Genomic DNA, 20,595 nt, shown 5'->3' with positions numbered 1-20,595 from the left:
TAATTTAAATATATAAATATGGACTGGTGAAAAAACAGCCTAGTAGCATTTTCGACACTGCTTGTGTTGAAAAAATATTAATTATTACACGTACATAATGATAACGTGTTACATATATAATTATGAATATATTAGATTCATCATGTGTGTTTTCGCTGTTTTTCACGCTTTATCAAGAATGTACACTATATTTTTTCAGTAAAAAAAAAGTATTTTATTACATGAACTTCATAATTCACGGTTCTAATAAAAGTGATTTAGATTTTGATAAATATATGCATGATATACAATATAATGGAAAATATATTTCGATCACTAATCTAACATATACTTTAACTATATTAATAACTAAAAAAAATTAAAGCTGACGCTGGAATTTAATAATAACAAATTTCTTTATGAATAATAATTCTGCAGAGTCTGCTACTGTGGCTCGAACCTGTAGCCTCTCAGCTATTAGTCTCGATTATACGATTATTACATATTTATTTAAATTAAGATTATTGCGACCTTACAGTTCACTCCAATGCGTCAAAACAAACAAATACGTAGAATTATTATTACACAAAAAAATGTATGTATAGTAAGAAAAAATAAATCATAAAATATTAAAATTTAATTAAAAAAAAGGATTGTACAGGTATTTATTCATTTAAATTAAGAGCATTATGATATAACAAGTTAAAATAAAATGTAGTTGCAATAAATAGAGCAATGTGAAATAATAGCGTATTAGGGAGCTGGATAACGAGTCGGTTTGTGCAGACGTCCTGGCTCTAATGGCCATAGAAGAGGATGCGATAGTGATTCTATAAATATTCCGTAACCCAAAACTGAAATTCCTTGGGAATATTATGATTGTCAACAACACTCTCAGTACTTTGAAGAGCGTTGAAGAAATGCTTAGCAATATACAAATTTCTGCGAGAATTCAGCGAATTGTATTCCAACGCTACTAAAAAAAAGATATTGGGATACAAAAATAAGCAAATATCCTCATATAAAATTATATTTCAATAACCTTTTCTGAACTTTTTTTTAAATATTATTAGCATTAAATAAACCACGCGGAAAAGTATTATATGTAATATACATATATTTTTCAGGGATCGTAAATATTTAAAATATTGAAAAATAATCTTGATGTAGAAAAATGAAATAATGAAATATATTGCTAATGACTTTATCTAACTAATACGTGTCCCTCAAATCAAAGCTGAGTGACGGGTTTGATGTGAAGAGGGAAGCGGTTGCTTTCTCGATACAAGAACAGATATTAAGTTTTTATACTTGTCGCCATTTTGCAAAAAATTGACACATTGGATTTTGCTAACGAACATACACAGGATGCTTAAGTATTCTATACTGTCACAAAAATTGCACTTTAAATATGTATAAATAAGCTCACACTGACCTTAACTATATTGCAAGTCTTATGAGCGTATGTATGGTGGGTCGATCGACTCATAACACTAAACGTGTTTTGGAAAAAAAATAGCTTTTTTTTTAATTTAATTTTTTTTTAACAGTATCGTAAGTATATTCGAAAGCTCTATTTCGTATCAAAAATTCAAGTCTATATATTTAAAAATAACCAAATACGAGCGTTAACTATATGCCAAGTCGCGCAAAAGCTCGTCCGGGGGCCCGGTCAATATACCGTAAGACTCGGTGTTTATTAAAAAAAAATAATTAAAAATTGTTTTTAAATGCAAATTAAGTTTCTAAACACTTTTTGCATACGACATTTTTCAGTAGGATTTTATTTTGCAAAGCTATGACACTTTTATTTTTTACATTGGCCGCCATTTTGTAAAAAAAATTATATATTTTTTTCATACAAAACGTATAGGGGATGCACGGTAGTTCTATACGATACTAAAAATTTAATCTTTAAAACCAAGCAGTTAAGAGCGTTAACTCTTCCGAAAGTCTCAAAATGGCTCGTATGGGGGTCCGATCGAACTGATACATCGCTTGTTTTGAAGCAAAAAACTATTTTATTTTATATTTTATTAGACGAAGTTTAGGCTTTTAAACGTTTCATATATAGCGATCTTTTCGGTAAAATTTAAACCTACTGAGTTACTAGTGTTTAACCAAATATCCTTATATAAAAATATTGTTTCAAAAACCTTTCACGAACTTTTTTGATATATTATAGATGATTTTTAATATTATTAACATAAAATTATTATATATAATATATGTACATATATTTTTCGGGGAACATTTTCAGCTACAAATTTTTCAAGCATCAATAAAATTATCCTTGATATAGAAAAGCTAAATAATGAAATATATTTCTAACGACTTTATATGTATTATTAACACCATGTACTAGAATCACTGCTTTTTATTTAGAAAAACCAGAGAGAAATGGAAAAAGACGGATAAATGAAATTGCAAAAAATCGAATTTAAAAAAATAAATCTATTATGGATATTAAAAATATTGATATAATAAATACCTTCTAGAAAAAATAAGTCAGAGAATACATCACTGATTATGTAAGAGGGAAGTTTTGGGCATAAATATGAGACTTTTATTTATAAATACAGTCATTTAAATTATTTATTTTTATTTTTTAAACGAATATAAAAATTCAATTTAAGAATATGTTTTTTACTAAATTATTTACTTGCAGATTGAAGGCACTTTCTGCAAGAGTAGCCGCGTACTACGTGTATCGAACTTTATTTACTATTTGTTCTCTAATGGCTCGCAGGAAAAGCAATTTAAAATACAATTCGCTTAGAGTGGACGATGTCGCGACCGAACTTTAAAAATATATACGAGGAGCGGACGAGAGAGAGAAAAGGTATTTTATAAAATATTTAACCAACTCCAGGGGAGCAGAAATACCCTAAAAATGGACAGAGTCAATATTCATTCCCGTCCACCAAAAGGGTGCCGCAAAGTGTAAACACTACTGGACAATGTCGTAATTACATACGCTAGAAAAGTTCTACATATTATGTGTTGAAATTTTAATCGTAACTTTTAGGGCTAGAAGGTTTCGTAAAAAGAAAAACAGCCATGGGTTTCAAAAGTCATCTGTTCCTTTTTTGCAATATGTATAAATAATACTGTGAAGCAAGGCGTTTACAACAAGGATACGATAAATCAATTTAAATGTTTTTATAAATGAAAAATTCATAATGGGTTATTTTTTAATATTGCATGACAAAATAAAGTTACTGTTAAATTTTTATCACAAAATATGTAGAGCCTTGCGTGTGTAATTAGCGTAGAAAAAGTTGTAAAATGTTAGCGGGAAAAGCTCTACCGAGCTATGATATTGCATGGATTACGATTAGCGAACGCAACATAATCCGATGACGTCAGCCCGGTATCCGGCTCGGGTCGAAAAACTATTTCGAAATTCTGAGCGCGCTTTTCGTTCGTTTACACCAGACTAGGTAAACAGTCACATCGACGTCCTCTATTCTGTAATCGAACGTATGTAAACGGCCGTTTGCATTAGAGGCAGATCACCGCACAGGCGCAGAGACGAGCGCTCGAGGCTTCCGATCAAAGGGGCTAAAAATTCATCAAATTTTTTTAAAAATTTCAATGTCAAAAATCACTGTGCACAATTTATACTCTTCACTCGTCATCCATAATAGAGCAAGTTTCTTATACACGTCATATTAGCCCAATTAAAATATAATATGCTGTTTATTGTATTGAATATCTATATAAGTATGCGTAGAATTAGGCGCGGAGCCAATTTAGCCTAAATATGAAACAGTCAATGAGTCAGCCTAGGCTGTCAAAAACGTGACTTACGGGCCAAATGCAGAACAATTTGTGCACTCGCGGTTATGATTTATTAGACTGCGTAGCCAAATGGAACAGGTTATTTTCTATAATTAATTAATGGCTAGTAATGCATATAATAATGGTGTACAAGTAGACGTAATATACACAGATTTTGAAAAGGCATTCGATAAAGCTAATCATGTCTTAATTGTGAAAAACTTATCTAATTTCTGAAGGTCGCTTAAACCTATTCTCAAATTACTTGACCAATAGATATAAATTCGAGAAGTATAAAAACTCTTTTTCAAAACGATATAAGACCTCTACTGGAGTACCTCAAGGATCCAACTTGGGTCCATTGCTGTTTCTATTGTTCATTAATGACATCATTCATTTTTTTATTATATGCAGATGACTTGAAAATTTTCAAGAAAGTGCAGTCGATTTCGTATCTCAACTCTTTATGGAAATGGGCTTGCTATAGCCAATTGCCTTTTAGTGTAAAGAAATGTTACACAATTTCATTTTCAAGGCCGTTGATGCCGGCAATATATTGCCACCATCTCGGTGGATATATTCTAGACAGGTATTCCTTTATTAAGGATTTAGGTGTGACTTTCGAAGAACGTTGAAAATTAACCAGCACATTGCAGAGCCTCGCAGCAAATCATTAAAAATGCTCGGTTTTATCTTAATTTCAGGAATACTTAGTATTACGCACTCTTTATGATGCTCTAGTCCGCAGCATACTAGAAACTAGCTCTATTATTTGGATTCCATGCGTAATGAGTCAATTTAATAAATTCGATACACAAATTATTCGGCTTTTGTATTATATATCTTGTACTACGTCAAGGAAAATTACCATAAGACTCGTTTTTTTTATAAAAAAAAATAATTTAAATTTTTATTTAAATGCAAATTAAGCTTTTGAACACTTTTTGCATACGAAATTTTTCAGAAGGATTTCATTTTGCAAAGTTGTGACACTTTAAATTTTTACATTTGCCGCCATATTGTAAAAAAAAAATATTTTTTTTCATACAGAACGTATACGATACTAAAAATTTAATATTTAATCTTTAAAACCAAGCAGTTAAGAGCTTTAACTCTTCTGAAAATCTCAAAATGGCTCGTATGGGGGTCCGATCGAACTGATACATCGCTTGTTTTGAAGCAAAAAACTTTTGTTGTTTGTTGTTTGTTTTTATATTTGTTAGTACCATTGTTTTTATATTTGTTAGTACCATTTTCATCTAAAAGTTCTGTATATAACCTCAAAACTTGTAACCTCAAAACTAGATGCGAGCGAGCGTTGGTCAGAAGATCTCAAGCAACTCAATACACACTGCATGAGCAGTAAAAGAGGTTCCCGATGTAGGTCAAGTGAAAAAGGGAGTTAACTAATGCTTTTGTACATTACCGCGCTACACGCGTGGAAGCAAATATATCGATTAGGAGTATTTGAAAATAACGCATTTTCTTAACCGCGTAAATCGATGGATAAGCGTTTATAGCATTGTATCGTATATATCAAGTCATTTGTATCATTCTTTACGACTAAATGAAACACATATTTAACTATCGAATGAACGCATTAACTATAGACTGTCATTATTTTTTCTATATTAAATCAAACGAAATATTTTATTAGAAATAATTTCAATGCTTTTTGGTGTTTCACAATGATGATTTTATATTTTTATTTTAAGTATTGATCGAAGTTTATTCAAACCTAATTTTGGTCAATAGGAAAGCGCAAAAGCAATTATCACTTTTCAGAAGTCAAAAATTCACGTCAAAAGCAATGAAATCGTGTCGGTGCCGTCGCAGTGGGAACGCTCGTTACCGAGCGTTCCCACTGCGACGGCGTCGACACGATTTTATTGCTTTTGACGTGGATTTTTGACTTCTGAGAAGTGATAATTGTTTTCGCGCTCTTCTATTGGGCAAAATTCGGTTTTGATCTACTTCTTAGAAATTATAATATGCTATAAAAAAATGCATCACTCGTCTTGCTTGTATATATAGGAGCAAAAAGCACTGAAATTGATTGGTGCTTGAAAATGTTAGTTAATTTCGTAACGGGAGGATCAGATTTATTAGCAGAAAACCTGAAATAATCAAATATGATCGGCTAGATGCTTTTATGATTAAATCTATTTGCATTAAGCACGCTTCAAATATTTTCATATTCAATTATAAAACGAGCGCTGTAGTTATATTTATGTAATTTTAAAAATATTAAAAATGACATTATTTAAAAAGTATAATGGTCAGTATTTTATTAAGCAAATAGTCTGTATGTATAGATTTTTGGTCAGTATACGTAGCTTTATTCGTCAGTATAAATATTATATTTGGTATAATATATAAACATAGAAAAGTCAGAAAAATGTTTTTTTTGTCAAAAAATTAATTAATTTAATGGAAGTTTAAAACTGTATTTATTTTTAGAGCTTTCATTGAGTTGGGTTTGGGTTTGAACAGCAAATAGACGTTTCGCAACTGTTACATTAAATATATTAATTATACTGTCCCATTCATAATTTAAAAGCTTACTATGTATCGTAATTATTGAATAGCTTATGTTAGATGCAAACTATTTTGTATCAAATTGTGTAAATTTTTTTTAATTACTGATTATTTATTTGACCGTAAGCGTGGGGTTAAAATACAGATCATAAATATAATATAAATACTGTATATTCCTTAAAAATACTGACCGTTCATTATTTATACTGATCCAAGTAATAAAACTGAGCAAATGTTAATTTAATTACTGTCCAAATAAATACAAACCATTAAAAATAAATGCGTTTTTAAATTATAGTAGATGTATACGATTGAAATTATATATTCACTAGTAGAAATATAATTTCACTTACTTCACTCAGTGAAAATGTTTCAAACAATGGATTTTTAATTTCACTGGCTAGTATCAGTTAAACTGTATTTTACACATACGTTCGGAACATTTTGGGCTTACTGTCGTTGAAACTCAATTTGCTAATGTTGCGAAACGTCCATTTGCTGTCCAAACCAGAGGCGTAGTTAGGAGGATGGGGCAAATGTCCCTGGGGTTGGATATTTTAAATGCCAAAACGGGGTTTGAAATTTTATTCATCATCCATTAGTTACGCAATAAATTTCCCAATATGAATGTATAACTGTCTCGGATCTAAGGACTATGAAATTATCAATCTTTAGAAAGTTCTTAACTTAACTATTATATAATAAACTGAACTTTTAATTCAATAAAATTAATATTAATATTTGGTCTATGTATATTTTTGAAAAGTGCAAAATAAATAAAAAATAGGCGTCAGTTTATTAGTGCGCCCGCAACTTGACTTAATGGAACTGCAAAAACTTTTTGTTTGTTTGAGAACTTTCATTGGGTTAAGTTGAGTTTATATAATTCATATTTTTTACAAATAAGTTTTTTATTTAAATATAATTATTGAGAACTACTTATTGCTAATGTTTAACACCAATGTTTAGAGACTATTTGGGTAAAAATATGTCTGAATTGAGATAAAAATGTTTCCACTTCGCCAGCCATCCTTATCATATTTTTTTTTTACATAACAGAACTACTGGGAACTGATAGGTACCGTTTGATTTACTTGGGATAAAGTAAATATATTCCTTTTATGTTGACATGTCGCGCATGTAAAAAAATACAAAAATATCAAACATATTAAATTAAATTTTTAAAATTTGCGCCGAAATAAAAGCCGGTGGGATTTGTTTTGTATAGATAGGGTGGGCTGATATTTTGCCCCTCTTGGACTAAAAGGGATAATATTATTCTATCTTGATATCCTATCCCGATAAAATTACTTAGGTTAATCTCCTATAATGCGCATTATGTTATTCTACACTTTTGCTTTCAAGCAATATGATCATCGTAATTCTAAGCCACTGATACATCGTTTTCAATAAATAAGATGTATGGATTTTAAAAATAAATAAAAAAATATGTTCAGTACTACCATACTACCGGTATTTCATTTTATAATACCGGTAGTACTGAATGTCAATTTTTGTCCCAATACTGGTATTACCGGTATTGCAATCCCTAGCTACAAAGCACAGAGCTGAAACTCCCTGCTTATAAAATCTGACTGCTGATGAATAATCAAATAATTTAACAACTCAACACTTACGTTTATTTTTTTAAATATCATGTAAAAGCATATTTTTATTTTACTTTAATTTTCATCAAGATTTCTAAGAAAATTTGCCTTTGTGTCTTTGATGTATATATAAATGGTCAATGTTTATATAAATTATCGTATTTAAATTTATTTAGCATCAGGAGGGGTGGCAAAATTAGCTTACGCTTTCCCACCCCACTCCCGTTGCTCAATCCGGCACTGATCTGCATTCTCCCTGTTTCGCAGGGAGAGAGAATGCGGGTCGAAAAAGAGACAAAGCTCGGAGGCCAGTAATTAAATCGGATCCGCAGGTGATCCCGTTACGCGTGGCCCTAATTGCGTTTAATATCGGTTTCGCGAGAATATCGCTCGGCCCAATTAGCGATTTGGGTCTATTTCGGCTCAGCTATTTCGGGACTCACCTACTGCGCACGCCAAGAATAGCGCGTACTCCGATGAACTTCACTTTCTGCTTGGACTGACCGACGAGGAACACGACGTCGAACAGCGCCGCGTTCTGCAGCGTGTTGGACTCCGAGTTGAGAAACACGCGCGTGAAGTCCTTGGCCAGCTGGTCGTAGTCCTCGAACTGGTCGCGCACCGAGTCTAGCAGGGGCGACGAGGGCCGCATGTGGCCTATGGGCCGCCAGGAGCCGCGCCGATACGGCTTCGGGATCTGGCCCGTCTCCGCGTGGTTCGCCAGGTTGGCTACGATGTCCTCCAGCATCTGGCTGCGGGTGCGCTCCTGCATCCGCGCAAACTTGGGAGCCGAGTAGCTGGCGCGCTCTCCGTTCACGATCTTGGTCAGCAGCCATTCCCTATTGACAAATGGATGCGTAAGAAAATCACCCTCTCACAGAAAACACCCCGAACACTCACCTGAACATGGGCCCTTTGTCGAACACGCTCTGCTCCCATAGGTAGGGCTTATACGCTCCAACCTCGTCTCTGGTCACCACCGACACCTCATAGCGAGTAGGTCGTCTCTTGATTCGTGCGGACACTCGCACTGAAAAAAACGACAGATTTATTTTTCAAAAAAAATTGGGTAGCTGTGCTTGGGGAGTTGTCCAGTACTCATGTTCTAGCATACGGTTCTTAAAACAATATTAGGGAACGCAAGCACTGATCATTAAATGGCATGCAAAAACAATATCTGTATTGTAAATATTCCATATCAACAACTTTAAAAAGTGCTATACTAAGTACACTTGTCGACGCGACTCGAGGGAATCATATCTCAACATACTTTGAATGAATTTTGTTGGAAATAAAATTAGATGTTTCTTGCTCTCAAAATTAAATCCAAGCATTTTATAATTCACACTGAAATTTATTTTAAAGAATACTTAGTCATCGGTGAAATTCAGGAATTTAGAATTACTAACAAGCAAGATTAAAACTTTGAGGATTTTTTGATGTAGCAACGTATTCAGAAAGATCTTTGTTGCCTACGTTGAACATATTCACGACGATTTAAAAAATAAGACTCAATAAAATAATCCATCTCGATCCATTTTTTTAAGATTTAAGGCATGACAAACTTTATCAAAAGCATTTTCAAAATCAGCATAGATTACAGCTACTCGATTGCTTATATCGAGATTTTTCAGTACAAAATTGAAAAAAAAAACAGAGCAGATTCATTGCTACTTATCTCAATACATGAAAAATATCCTTAAAGAATCCTTAGAAATGTTTTGAAACAAACTAATGAAATATAATTTCGAATATTTTGCCCGGTGGTAATAAAATCAACATCGACTTAAAATTCTCTACAATAGATTTTTTCTCTTTGTATGTATGAGAGTCACTTTCATAATTTTTCAATCAGTTCGATAAGTTCCTGCATTTTTTAAGCGTACCAGCTGGAATGAAATCAGGCCATGCATGGTATAAAAACGCTCGGTAATAAAATAACACAATACAGAAAAATCAGCCAAAATTAATTTTAAAAATATGAGCGTATTCAAAATGCTAAGTCAATATAGTTAAATAAAGGTGTTTTTATATAGTAGAAGGGTAAACGCTCACATAGAAAGAGAAAGAATTTATAGCCTTCAAAATGCAGATCTACAATCTGTTTAGTAGACAGAGGGAAAACTGCTTAGGACATATTACAGATAAAGACCAATCTGTTACTTCGGTCATGTAATCCTAAAAATACTAACTCTTCATTTATGGAAGAAAATCGCCCGTAACAATAATTTTCATTTAAGAAGAAAAGAGCAGTTAACAAAAGTATTAGTGCTAACATCCGATAACGGATTAGATATTTTAATAAAAATTATATATCAGTATTTATTTTCACATTATTTTATTGAGTCTTGAGCATATAGTCCTCTTTCAGTAGTTATATAAGGCTCAAGAGTTTCGTTCCATAAGCAACTGCGAATTTTATCTACACTGTAAGGATTATTGCTAGGCCCGACGTCTTACCTAGGCTGTCGCGAGTGACAGTCACAGTCGGGTAAGCCGGTGCGAAAATTATTGATCTCCGTATGATAATGAGATCCGTAGTGACTCAACAAGAGTGAAAATTATAGAGATGGATCAACGATTAGTCAAGCTACTAAACAAGAGATTGTAAATTCAAAGTGGTATTGGAAAATCTGAATTTTATATTTTTTAAAACTCAAAATCTTCATATCCGGATTTGATCTGAATTTTAGAAAATTAATAATATTATTTAATAAGTACTTTTACCATGATGTAAAATACATATCTCCTCAAAACCCATGCCAAGAAACGTATTGAATAGTGCTTAGCAAATAATAATTGTCATTTCAAGATCAACTAAATTTGTCTATATCCAAAATTTCAAAACAATTTTACAATCTGGCGGCAATGGGATGGGACTCCCACGAAATAGTTTAATGTATTGGAAACGATTGGCAAAATGACAAAATGTTGCTACAACTGAGGGATGCGTTGTCTATGATTAAACTTACGTCCGCACAAAATTACCGCAATTTTTCGGTCGCTGATGATTATATTAAAAATAAATTTTTAAAAAAAAAAACTATTTTTAATCTGGGAAATGCTCACCTAGAATAAACGTATGGAGAAAGTGGCTCTTGATGCACGCCGGCGAGAAGCCCGTGTTGTCCGCCTCGAGGAAGACCACGCACACGATGTCGTTGCCGATGTGTCTCTTCCTCTGCAGCTTCTGCGGATCGTGCTTCTCGTAAGGCAGCTGCGTGCTCACATGGAACATTATTTCGATGGACCTCCAGCTGGTGTACACCGAGTACAGGCCGGTGAGGTCGTGCACCGTGTCCAGTCCACCCTTGTACTTGTCGAAGCCTGCGAACGTTTACGAATCTCGATCGGGAGCTAAATTTAAAACAAAGCAAGAGAATCGCACTCACCCCTGAGGCGCACTTTGTCGCCCAGCAGCTGCAGGAACTCCTCGAACAGCGGCGAGTTCTCGTTGTTGTCGAGGATCTCCTCCTCCGTGTATTGGCCTTCCTTCACGTACAGCACCCCCACTTTGAGTTCGGATTTTATGAACACCTCCAGTAGAAAAGAAATTAGCGAAGTCGCCCCGAGGGAAAAGTACAAAGTTTTCTAGTCAATACCTGGTCCAGCTTGAGCAGCTCTTCGGGCGTGTCGGGCAGCTGGCCCAGCGTGAGGGGAGGGCTGATGTTCACTTCTTTGCCGAGGGATCTGACCACCTCCTCCCGGTTGTATCTGTCGGCGAAGACGCACGAGGCGGGGATGAGGCCATGAACTGTATAGCTGATGGCCCGCACGAGTATCCTGAAAGAAATATCGGTCAGAACGGGCTCTCTCAACGCCTATAACTAAATGCGGCCAAAGAGCCCGCGCGTGACGTCATCAGAAATAGGTATACCAATCGCGTCGAGTATACTAATAAATCTACCTGCATGTGTGACTTTTTACTTTTAAATCTATCTATAAATTTTTAATTTATTAGTAAATATGTTATTATTCATACAATAAATGTGTATTTTTAGCGTTGTGATTTAGATATTTTTTTATTAAAAAACACTTACATTTTATATTTTAATTGTTTTGATTTTATTGCAAGAACATTACTAAACATAAAATGATAAAGCAGGAATATTTTAATATGTACTACCATATTTGTATTAAATTATATTATTTTTTTGCACTGTCTAATGACTGTTTTAAAAATGTAAATAGGTTTATATATTTTTTATTTTATTGTATGAACATTACTACAAATAAAATGAAGAAGCAGCAATATTTAATATGAATAGAAATATATAAAAACAGTTGCGGACCAATTCCCATTAACGCCTATAGTTTGCCCTAACGCTCGTGACGTCACAAAACTCTCTATTCGGCCTTTATTATAGCCGGTGTCTGCTCTCCCCGGGGAGGCTGGATCGCTGGAGAGCGACCACCGTGGCGTACGAGCGGTCGATACTTCGGTTATTGTTTCCGCCGTCCCCCGCCTCCGACGGACTTATTATGTAGCATCGATTTTGGATTACTACGTACGCACGCATACGTACGCGCCCGGGTCGTCCGTTTTGTTTCGAAAAATTGAGTCCATCGGGTTCGCGACCCCTCTCCGGATTTTTAACCTTTTACTTTTCCCGTCGCGAAACAATGCATAAAACATCTCCACTTTCAGCGCTTTTGAAACTTTAAAACGTAATTTTTCTCGAGCGAGCTTCGTCGACACTTTCCCGAGAGGTATTTTAAATCCGAGTAGTTGCGAAGATATCGCATATTATAAACGTGTTCTATCCATGGCGAAATTTAATTAAGTTACAATGTAAAATAATATTTTGACTAGATTTAAAAATAATATAATTCGTTTTGTGAGTTAATTTTTGGTGAAAAGTGTCTTAGAGAGTTGCGATTGCGTCTCTTATTCTTGTCCCTCCTCACTCCTCTTGCACGAGCCATCCAGCAAGCACACTGATGTTTTATGAGGAGCTGGATACGATTGTGTGAGATGGTGCTTATTAATTTTAGGTGTGCACCATAATTATTTTTAAATATTTTATGGTGTTAATGGCCATCATAACTCATTGAAGAAACCTACCAAGTCATAATGGTTAGATTTGTAATAAAAAAAATCGTTTAATTTTAAATATACATTGAGACAGAAAAATGGAATTAACCGCTAAATTTCCGCACCGCAGTTAATTTAATCGCGAGTCGGATGAGGTGTATGTACCTACCTACGGTCAAATAGAATGAATAACTTCGCCCGAGCCGAGGAGAATTTCGTCGAAAGACAAGCAAACAGATTTCGTTTGTTTTTAATAAGTTCGTCCCACACACAAAAGATTTCGTCATTCGAGAGACTCGCGATAATAATCACGAGGCGTATTTGCAGTCAATTAAAAATAGAGCGAGTTTTAAAATACATTATAAAAGCAAGAACCCGACGTTATTATACACCGCTATGTCCATAAATAGGGTGAGCTAATAGTTTACTTCGAAACGTGCGGTTAGCTCTGCCATATTTACGCGTTCGATTCACCAAAAGGAAACGCGTAATATTCTTTCAAAGGAAAAAATACGAGGAAAAGCTACACAAAAGAGTCTTTGAGAGACGCGATTTAATTAGGCGGAAGCGGCCTAACGAGGAGATGCGATTTCGCATCGGGAATTTTGATCAACGAGCAAATAATTGTCGAAGGGCGCATTAACGTTTGACGGTCGCCATAAAGAGGTCTAAGGGCCGACGCCTTTTACGGCGCCGTAAACGACATTTTCCTCGGCTGGCGATCGCATCGTTACCGAAAGTCGCTTCCACATAAATATTCGACATCGCCTAATATCGTTTAGAACGTTATCGGTGGCTAACGACCGACACTAAGTCGTAAACAGATAGTGTCTGTTTAAAATATCGCAGTGGCTTCGATACCGACATGTTTCATATCCGCGCAGCGCAGAATAAACTAAACGCATTCTTTAAATAAAACTATCCTCCATCATCTTCTCCTTTATTTATAGCAGGCCAGATTCCTACGTAAGTTTATCTTTAGGAGAAAACGCTTATTCGCTAGAGAACAGTACACTTTAGGAGAGAGAGAGAGCAATTCTAGTGCAGAAAAACGTAACATATGTATAATATCACAATCTATTTTATTTTATTTTTTTACATATTATAAATTCTAATAATGACTTGATTCATTAATAAAACAATGGTGCATATCTAAATAAAACCATTCAATATAATTTTACCCAGCTCCTCGTAAATATCCTTATGTTTGGCAAGTTCGCTAAGAAGCTGGGCGGCTCATGCAAGAGGAGCGTTTTTCTGGCCGTGAAGGTCAATAATAAGGGACACAATCGTGCCTCTCTATGGATTTTTTAAGATCGCAAATTAAAATATCAAACCAAAGTAAGATGGAAAAAATGGCAAAGAAATATTTCAGAACCACTATTGTTTTGCTTTTGTCTATGAGCGTAGGATAATTTTAATAAATGAATTTGCTTCTCGTAAAAACACGTGAAAGGGCTCACCCGTCCCAATATATTGTTGACAGCAAAAATGTGTTTCTACTATGAGTCAAAAGATTAATAAAACTTTATAAAGTGCCGATCATTGTCAACTCTCGCGGATTATAAACTTGAAAGCATCATAAAATTTTGAATCAAGCAGAATTCGCTCTTTTTTCATTTTCAAAAGTAAAGAATAAATATTTTAGGTTACTTCTAATTTGACAATAAGTATTAATTACTTAATCAAATAATTTATTCTGGGGTAATAATAAAAATATGTTTACATCCCGAGCTATCCATCAACCGGTGGATAACGAGCGAGCAAGACTCCAACGATCATAAATAATTGACGGTAAATAATAACAATATACATTAATGCTGTTTTTTGTGTACGACCGTCCCGTGTGTATTTTAAGCAAATATTCCCTTTTTTTGTTAAACGGCAAATGTTTGAGAATGCCGAAACGAAAAATAATATCTACTGGCGAAAATTTATTTCGATATAATTTCACTGAAATGACACATTTTAAAAAATATTTTTGCGATAGATTCAAAACTATTTTTTTTTAGATTTTTTTGCGTGTTAACCCAATAATTTCTAGTATAGAATCAGGAATGTCATATTTTTATTTCATTAGGATTCATAGTATTTAATTAAATGGCATGCATTTTTTTTTTAAATTAAAATCAAGGGAAGGCAAACTTCCCAATCTTCCTCCCTTAAATGACATCCCTGGCAATACAAATACACGTACTCTCTCTTGTAGAAATACGAGAGAAAGTAAATAAGTCCTTAGAAAATTTAAAAATCAAAAAACAAAAAGAACCATCTGTCAATAGACCGCTGTCAAATTAACAACCTTTTTCATAGCGGCCGTTCATTTTTTCAATCGATTGAAGTAAACAACATTTGTTATTTTCAAACAAAGGAAAAAAATGGGTTGAACGAAGTTCACGGCACACCAGCGTTTAAAACTGTTTATAATTGGAGGAATGGGTTTAAACGTATTCGTACATCCACATGTGATGAACATCGTTCAGGACGTCTACTTGAGGTGACTACGCTAGAAACGATCGACGAAATCCACGTTATGCTTTTGAATGATCGACGAGTCAAAGTACGCGAACTTGTTAGGCACAGGCATATCACATGAAAAATATATTGGCAAGATAGGTGCCGCGTTTGTTCACAGTGCAGAATAAACGCAATTGTGTGGTCGATTCAATGGCTGGTTTGGCGCTAACGAGTTTCTGTGTCTATACATAGCCTTTGATAAAACATAGATCAAAAACTTTATTCCAGAGAAAAATTAACAGTTGAAATAGTGAATTTCTGAAAACAATCCTGCTCCAAAGACGGTGAAATCGGCTGGCAAGGTGATGGACACGGTTTTGTGGGAATAATCCACATTGTCTACTTGGAAAAAGAACGAATGCAACTACTATCACTCATATACTGATGGCGCCGGAAAAACCTTAAACCTTACAAGACCGTTAGAGAAACTGGATTTACTATTTTTATTAAGGAAAAGTAGCTCATGACAAATTTTGTTAAATGATTTTTAAGTCATTGTAGACTACATCAACCTGGATTATATAATAAAGAGATTTTATCACTGCCTTCGAGAGGCACGGTTTAGTGACTGTGGAACGACGCGGACGAAACCCGTGTTGTTGGTCTTCTAGCGCTTATTAAATTGCATTGGATCAAGAATGTCTTATTTTCTAAGAATCTTATTGTAAATTATACACAAAAAATGTATATTCCACTCTGTAATACTTACATCGCTCTGAGTCACAATAGCTGTTTTATTATGTTTGCTATGCTGTGAAAGCTGCGACTCGATTTTGTTTAAAATTACCAAGCGCATTAAATTATCATTAACGAAAGCAGTATAATTAACGATTACGGCATTTTGTTGAAAAACAAAATTTAATTAGAACCCTAAAGCCTACGTCGTATTTAAATAATAATTGGCTATATGGATGTGCGCATTTATGTAAATTATTTCGCCCACCTCGTAGGGAGTAAACTCAAGACTTTTCGTAACCCACGCACCGCCACTGTTTCCTTCGTTCATGTGAATTTCAAGAAACGCGATCAATTTCACATTTAACAACTGACAACTGACATATTGCAATAAACGATATGTCAGTTGTCAGTTATCATCAACGTGTATTGAGGATATTGCATTGAGCTAAAAGTCGATATCTAGATAAGAATAAGAGTGTGTTACTTGTGCGTGTTATAGCTCAAAGTGGGAGTTGTAAATATCAACGTAATCAAAGGGACTATGTAAATTAACGAGATTGATAATTATGCGACTATGCGATTTCCAAGTGGGCGCTATCACCCTGTAGGGGGCGGTAGGAGACTCGAGGGAGTGATAGGGGGATCGATGTGAAGAATTTCACAATTCTGGAGAGTTTAATATACTTTAATAAAGTTACGAACAATTTCATCGTTCAAATACATTGTCGACATCTTTTAAATATATTATTTTTATAGAATCAATATTGATAAAAGTCAGATAATTTGTTTTTTTTTTCAGAACTTTTTTCGTACATTAAATAATGTTATATTTATTAGATTACGTTAATAATTTTATTAGAAAATTTAATTAATGACTAGCTTAGCTTTCAAATTTACCAGCACGCATGGATATAATACATATGAGATTTGAGTGCTTATTTATTTTATATCGTGTCTGGAAGATCAAATTACTAATAATTTTAAATAATAAAACAAAGTCCCGGTTTATTCAATTTGATTAATTTTATTATATTTCCTCTTATTGTACCCAGCGGTATAGTGCCAGATAAAAAAAGTTTCAAAACGCTGATTAATTTTTAAATTCTTAGAGCCCCTCTTAATACATACTTTTCGAAAGCTGTAGTGAATTTTTGGAAAAGTATGTATTAGTATATAAATGATTTACATTTATTAAATAAAATCATTAACTAACGTTGTTATTTATTATTTTGTCAGTCACAAAATTGAACGCGGCCGGGCTGACAAATTCATATCTAAGATGAGATTTAAGATTTTTTTAGAAAGTCGCCCGCGTGTTAAAGTGCGCCTAGAATTTTAGAGATCACGTGATTCCTCATTTCATCCATCAAAACACGAGCCACCAGCCGCGGCAGCCAACAGTAAAGCTACTGCAGAAGCGTGCCCGTGCCACCACTGAACTAACTATAAGACAGGTCTATGGGCGCAGATTCTGAGCATGTGGTTGAAGAACAATGAACCGTACAGCAGAACTTTATCCATATTTCCACAGAATACATTAATTTTTAAAATTCAAAAGCTGCGCAGTGATAAAACGGCATTTTTTAACTAAGTTTAATGTTATAAATACGAAATTTTTCAAACCAGATTTTGTGACTCCGATTGTGAAATAACATCCAGTGTCTTCTATTCATGTTAACTCAATTTAATTTAAATCATTGGCACAACCTTATTAGCTTGGTACTAGAGATTCCAAAGCGAATTTTACCTATTTGTTATGCGAATATTTATCCAACTATTCTTAAATCATCAAAAATCGTCCAACGCAAAGCGCCTAATAACACAATTGTGTATTGTTTGTAAATTAAAACAAATTATAGAATCTATGATCATTACCACTAATTACCGACAATTTTTTTTTTATTAAAAACACGTTGTAATTGCCGAAATTGCATAAATTACTCATATTTCAGAGTTAATACTGTGCAGCAGTGGATTTTTTCAATTTTTTATCGCTTTAAATCAATATGAATAATGACTAATTTAAAGTGTGTCTTAAATATTTTTTATTTAAATTTTTTTTTTTGAGTAATTTTGAAAGCAGAATTAATTAAAATTAAAACTAGTACTCATTTAATGCGCTATTATTTTTAAAATGAATTTAAATAGATAATGTTTTATTGTTACATATACAATAAATACATAAATACAGTCATACCTCGATTTGCGCGGTAGATAGGTTATGCGAAATTTCGCATAAAACGAATTCATATAAATCGAGAAATAAAACACATTTAAAAATAAAAGATAGGTAACAGAAAATAAAAATATGTATAAATCGAGAGCTTAAGCTCTATACAAAATTGGGGGATAGGTTACAAATTTATATGTACATATTTTTTATTTATGTACTTACTTTTATTAAATAATCTGGTACTAATTTTCGCGTTTTATTTTTTTAAACCGATTAAAAATATATATGTATTATTGCATATTTTTTTGACCGCGTTAAAGTAAAACCGCGTAAAACGAGTACTGCGTAAATATGTATGAACATGTAAATATTATTATTTTAAGTTTTTTTATTGTTCATAACCTTAATATTTTATCGTTAACCACTCGATATTCAAATAGTTAAATATAATAATAACTTGGAATCTCTACTCGGTAGTTTATCATTTTTAATGAGTTTGACATTTCGTAGAACGCAAGATTTTTCAGCGTATTTTTCTTCGTTTAGTGATGATAAATATTTATTTTTCAACCCTACTCGCTATTGTACCAACATTCATTATTTATTATTCTACTTCGAAATATGTATTTTATATTATCAAGCATAATTAGGACGCAAAATATTGTAAATAATTATTTAAATTCAACTGCTGTACAAGTAATTGCTAATTTATTATAGTTGTTTTAATACTTTTATCGAGAGGAATTGCTTATTAAAGTATGGTTGCTATGAGAGAAATATAATTATTGAGAAAATTATATTAAAAATCCTTTAAATTGAAAATAAAAACATTGTTCATTACATAATTTATATAAATAAAATAGAAAGCAACGAGAACTACTATAAAAAGTTTCTATTCTCAATAGATTAATTAAAGTTCTATGAACAAGAAGAACACGTTACTGTATTAATCAATTTATTGTAAAAGTTATCTATACAGTTTAATAATAAATATATCAAGGCCCTATAATATAACAAGAAAAATTGATTAAAAATGTCTGGTTACAGCCTCAATTTACTAAGCACTGTCATTAAAAAAAAATGTATTTTTCGCCTCGTAGAATCAAACGCGAAACCGTTCTCTAGTAATATCTTTACCCCCGACCGTTAGTGGGTGATTCTAGCTTCCATGGTGGGCGATGGGTGTTTTTGTCGGGTGTTAAATATGTTTCCTTCATATCTCGAAACATTTTTATATAACATGTTTGGATATATATGTATGTATAAATAAAAAATAAGCTTCAATAACTATTTTTTCAAACCCTCCTGTCACTCAATGGGAGGTAAGGAAATATTTATATTAAAAATATACAAAAGTGGGCAGTAGGTATAAACTGGTTGACGACCCTTACTCTACTCTTTATTGACAAAAAATGTTTTTTTTAATTTCAAATTTTTAATTAGTATTTTTATTATTTTATATTGACTTATTAATATTTTTCTAATGAAACATATTTTTTTAAAGTTAAAATTTTTTGCCAAAGTATACAGATCTCAAGAAAAATTGTGTTAATATTTTGACGTCCTGGGAGTTAAAGGATTAAGCTTAACACTATACAGGCCAATGGGATGTGTGCTGTGCCACATTTTCGTTAAGCATTATTTGTTTTATGGTAGGGGTCGGAAAACTCTTGAACCAATAGAGCCAAAAATGAGTAACAAAACGGCAATTTTTTAAAGTGAATTAATTACATGTTTATTTATTATGTAAATATATTAAAAAACATATATTTTTTAATATTTAAATTATGAATATACGTTTTGTATATAACTTGTATTTTTAATTTCATGCTCTTTATATGGGTCATGTTTAAAAATGATAATATATTATAGTAATAATAGCAAATGCAAATTAATTCAACTAGTCAAATTATTTTAGAAAGCTATTCCAAGTATAAAAAATCATAGTATCTATCCTATGTAGATATTTTAAAGTGCCCCACAAGTGTTATGAAATTAAATTGAATTTTTCTATAGCAAGACCTACAAATTTTGCCCAATCTTAAATTTCAATAGCAAGACCTACAAATTTCGAACCTCATAAATCGTTAAACCTACTAATTGTATTTTAAAAGTACTCGTGTCAAGATTAAATGGGAAAAAAAATTGTCGACTGTTGTAATGACAAATTCTATGGTTTGTATATTGTTTTTAAATCATTGCTATCTTTCCACAAAAGTTTCCCTTGTATGCTGTCTTTAAATAATCATTGCTTTTTTGTCAATATTCATAAAATTAAATTCTCC

At 32.9% G+C, this 20,595-nt stretch overlaps 1 protein-coding gene and 1 long non-coding RNA gene across 6 annotated transcripts in view; one reads left to right on the top strand and one right to left on the bottom strand.

The window, feature by feature from the left end:
• The window catches only part of LOC148231410 (uncharacterized), a 302,215-nt gene that overhangs the window by 222,421 nt on the left and 59,199 nt on the right, over positions 1-20,595 (top strand). The window lies entirely within an intron of this gene.
• Positions 1-20,595, bottom strand: part of rsh (Rap GTPase activating protein radish) — a 61,975-nt gene that overhangs the window by 17,923 nt on the left and 23,457 nt on the right. For all 5 annotated transcript variants that reach the window (XM_088195316.1, XM_088195314.1, XM_088195315.1 and 2 more), the window contains 5 exons: positions 11,510-11,690; positions 11,300-11,444; positions 10,977-11,234; positions 8,808-8,937; positions 8,351-8,746 (listed from right to left, as the gene is read on the bottom strand). In XM_088195316.1, the coding sequence (XP_088051442.1) occupies positions 8,351-8,746; positions 8,808-8,937; positions 10,977-11,234; positions 11,300-11,444; positions 11,510-11,690 (1,110 nt within the window). The remainder of the gene's footprint in view (positions 1-8,350; positions 8,747-8,807; positions 8,938-10,976; positions 11,235-11,299; positions 11,445-11,509; positions 11,691-20,595) is intronic.

This window comes from Plectrocnemia conspersa, unplaced genomic scaffold (genome assembly GCF_051122295.1).
Source record: "Plectrocnemia conspersa isolate PC_06_02 unplaced genomic scaffold, ASM5112229v1 ptg000010l, whole genome shotgun sequence".
Lineage (NCBI taxonomy): Eukaryota > Metazoa > Arthropoda > Insecta > Trichoptera > Polycentropodidae > Plectrocnemia > Plectrocnemia conspersa.
Note: the sequence above shows the minus strand (reverse complement) of the source record. Positions and strands in the feature narration are given on the sequence as shown.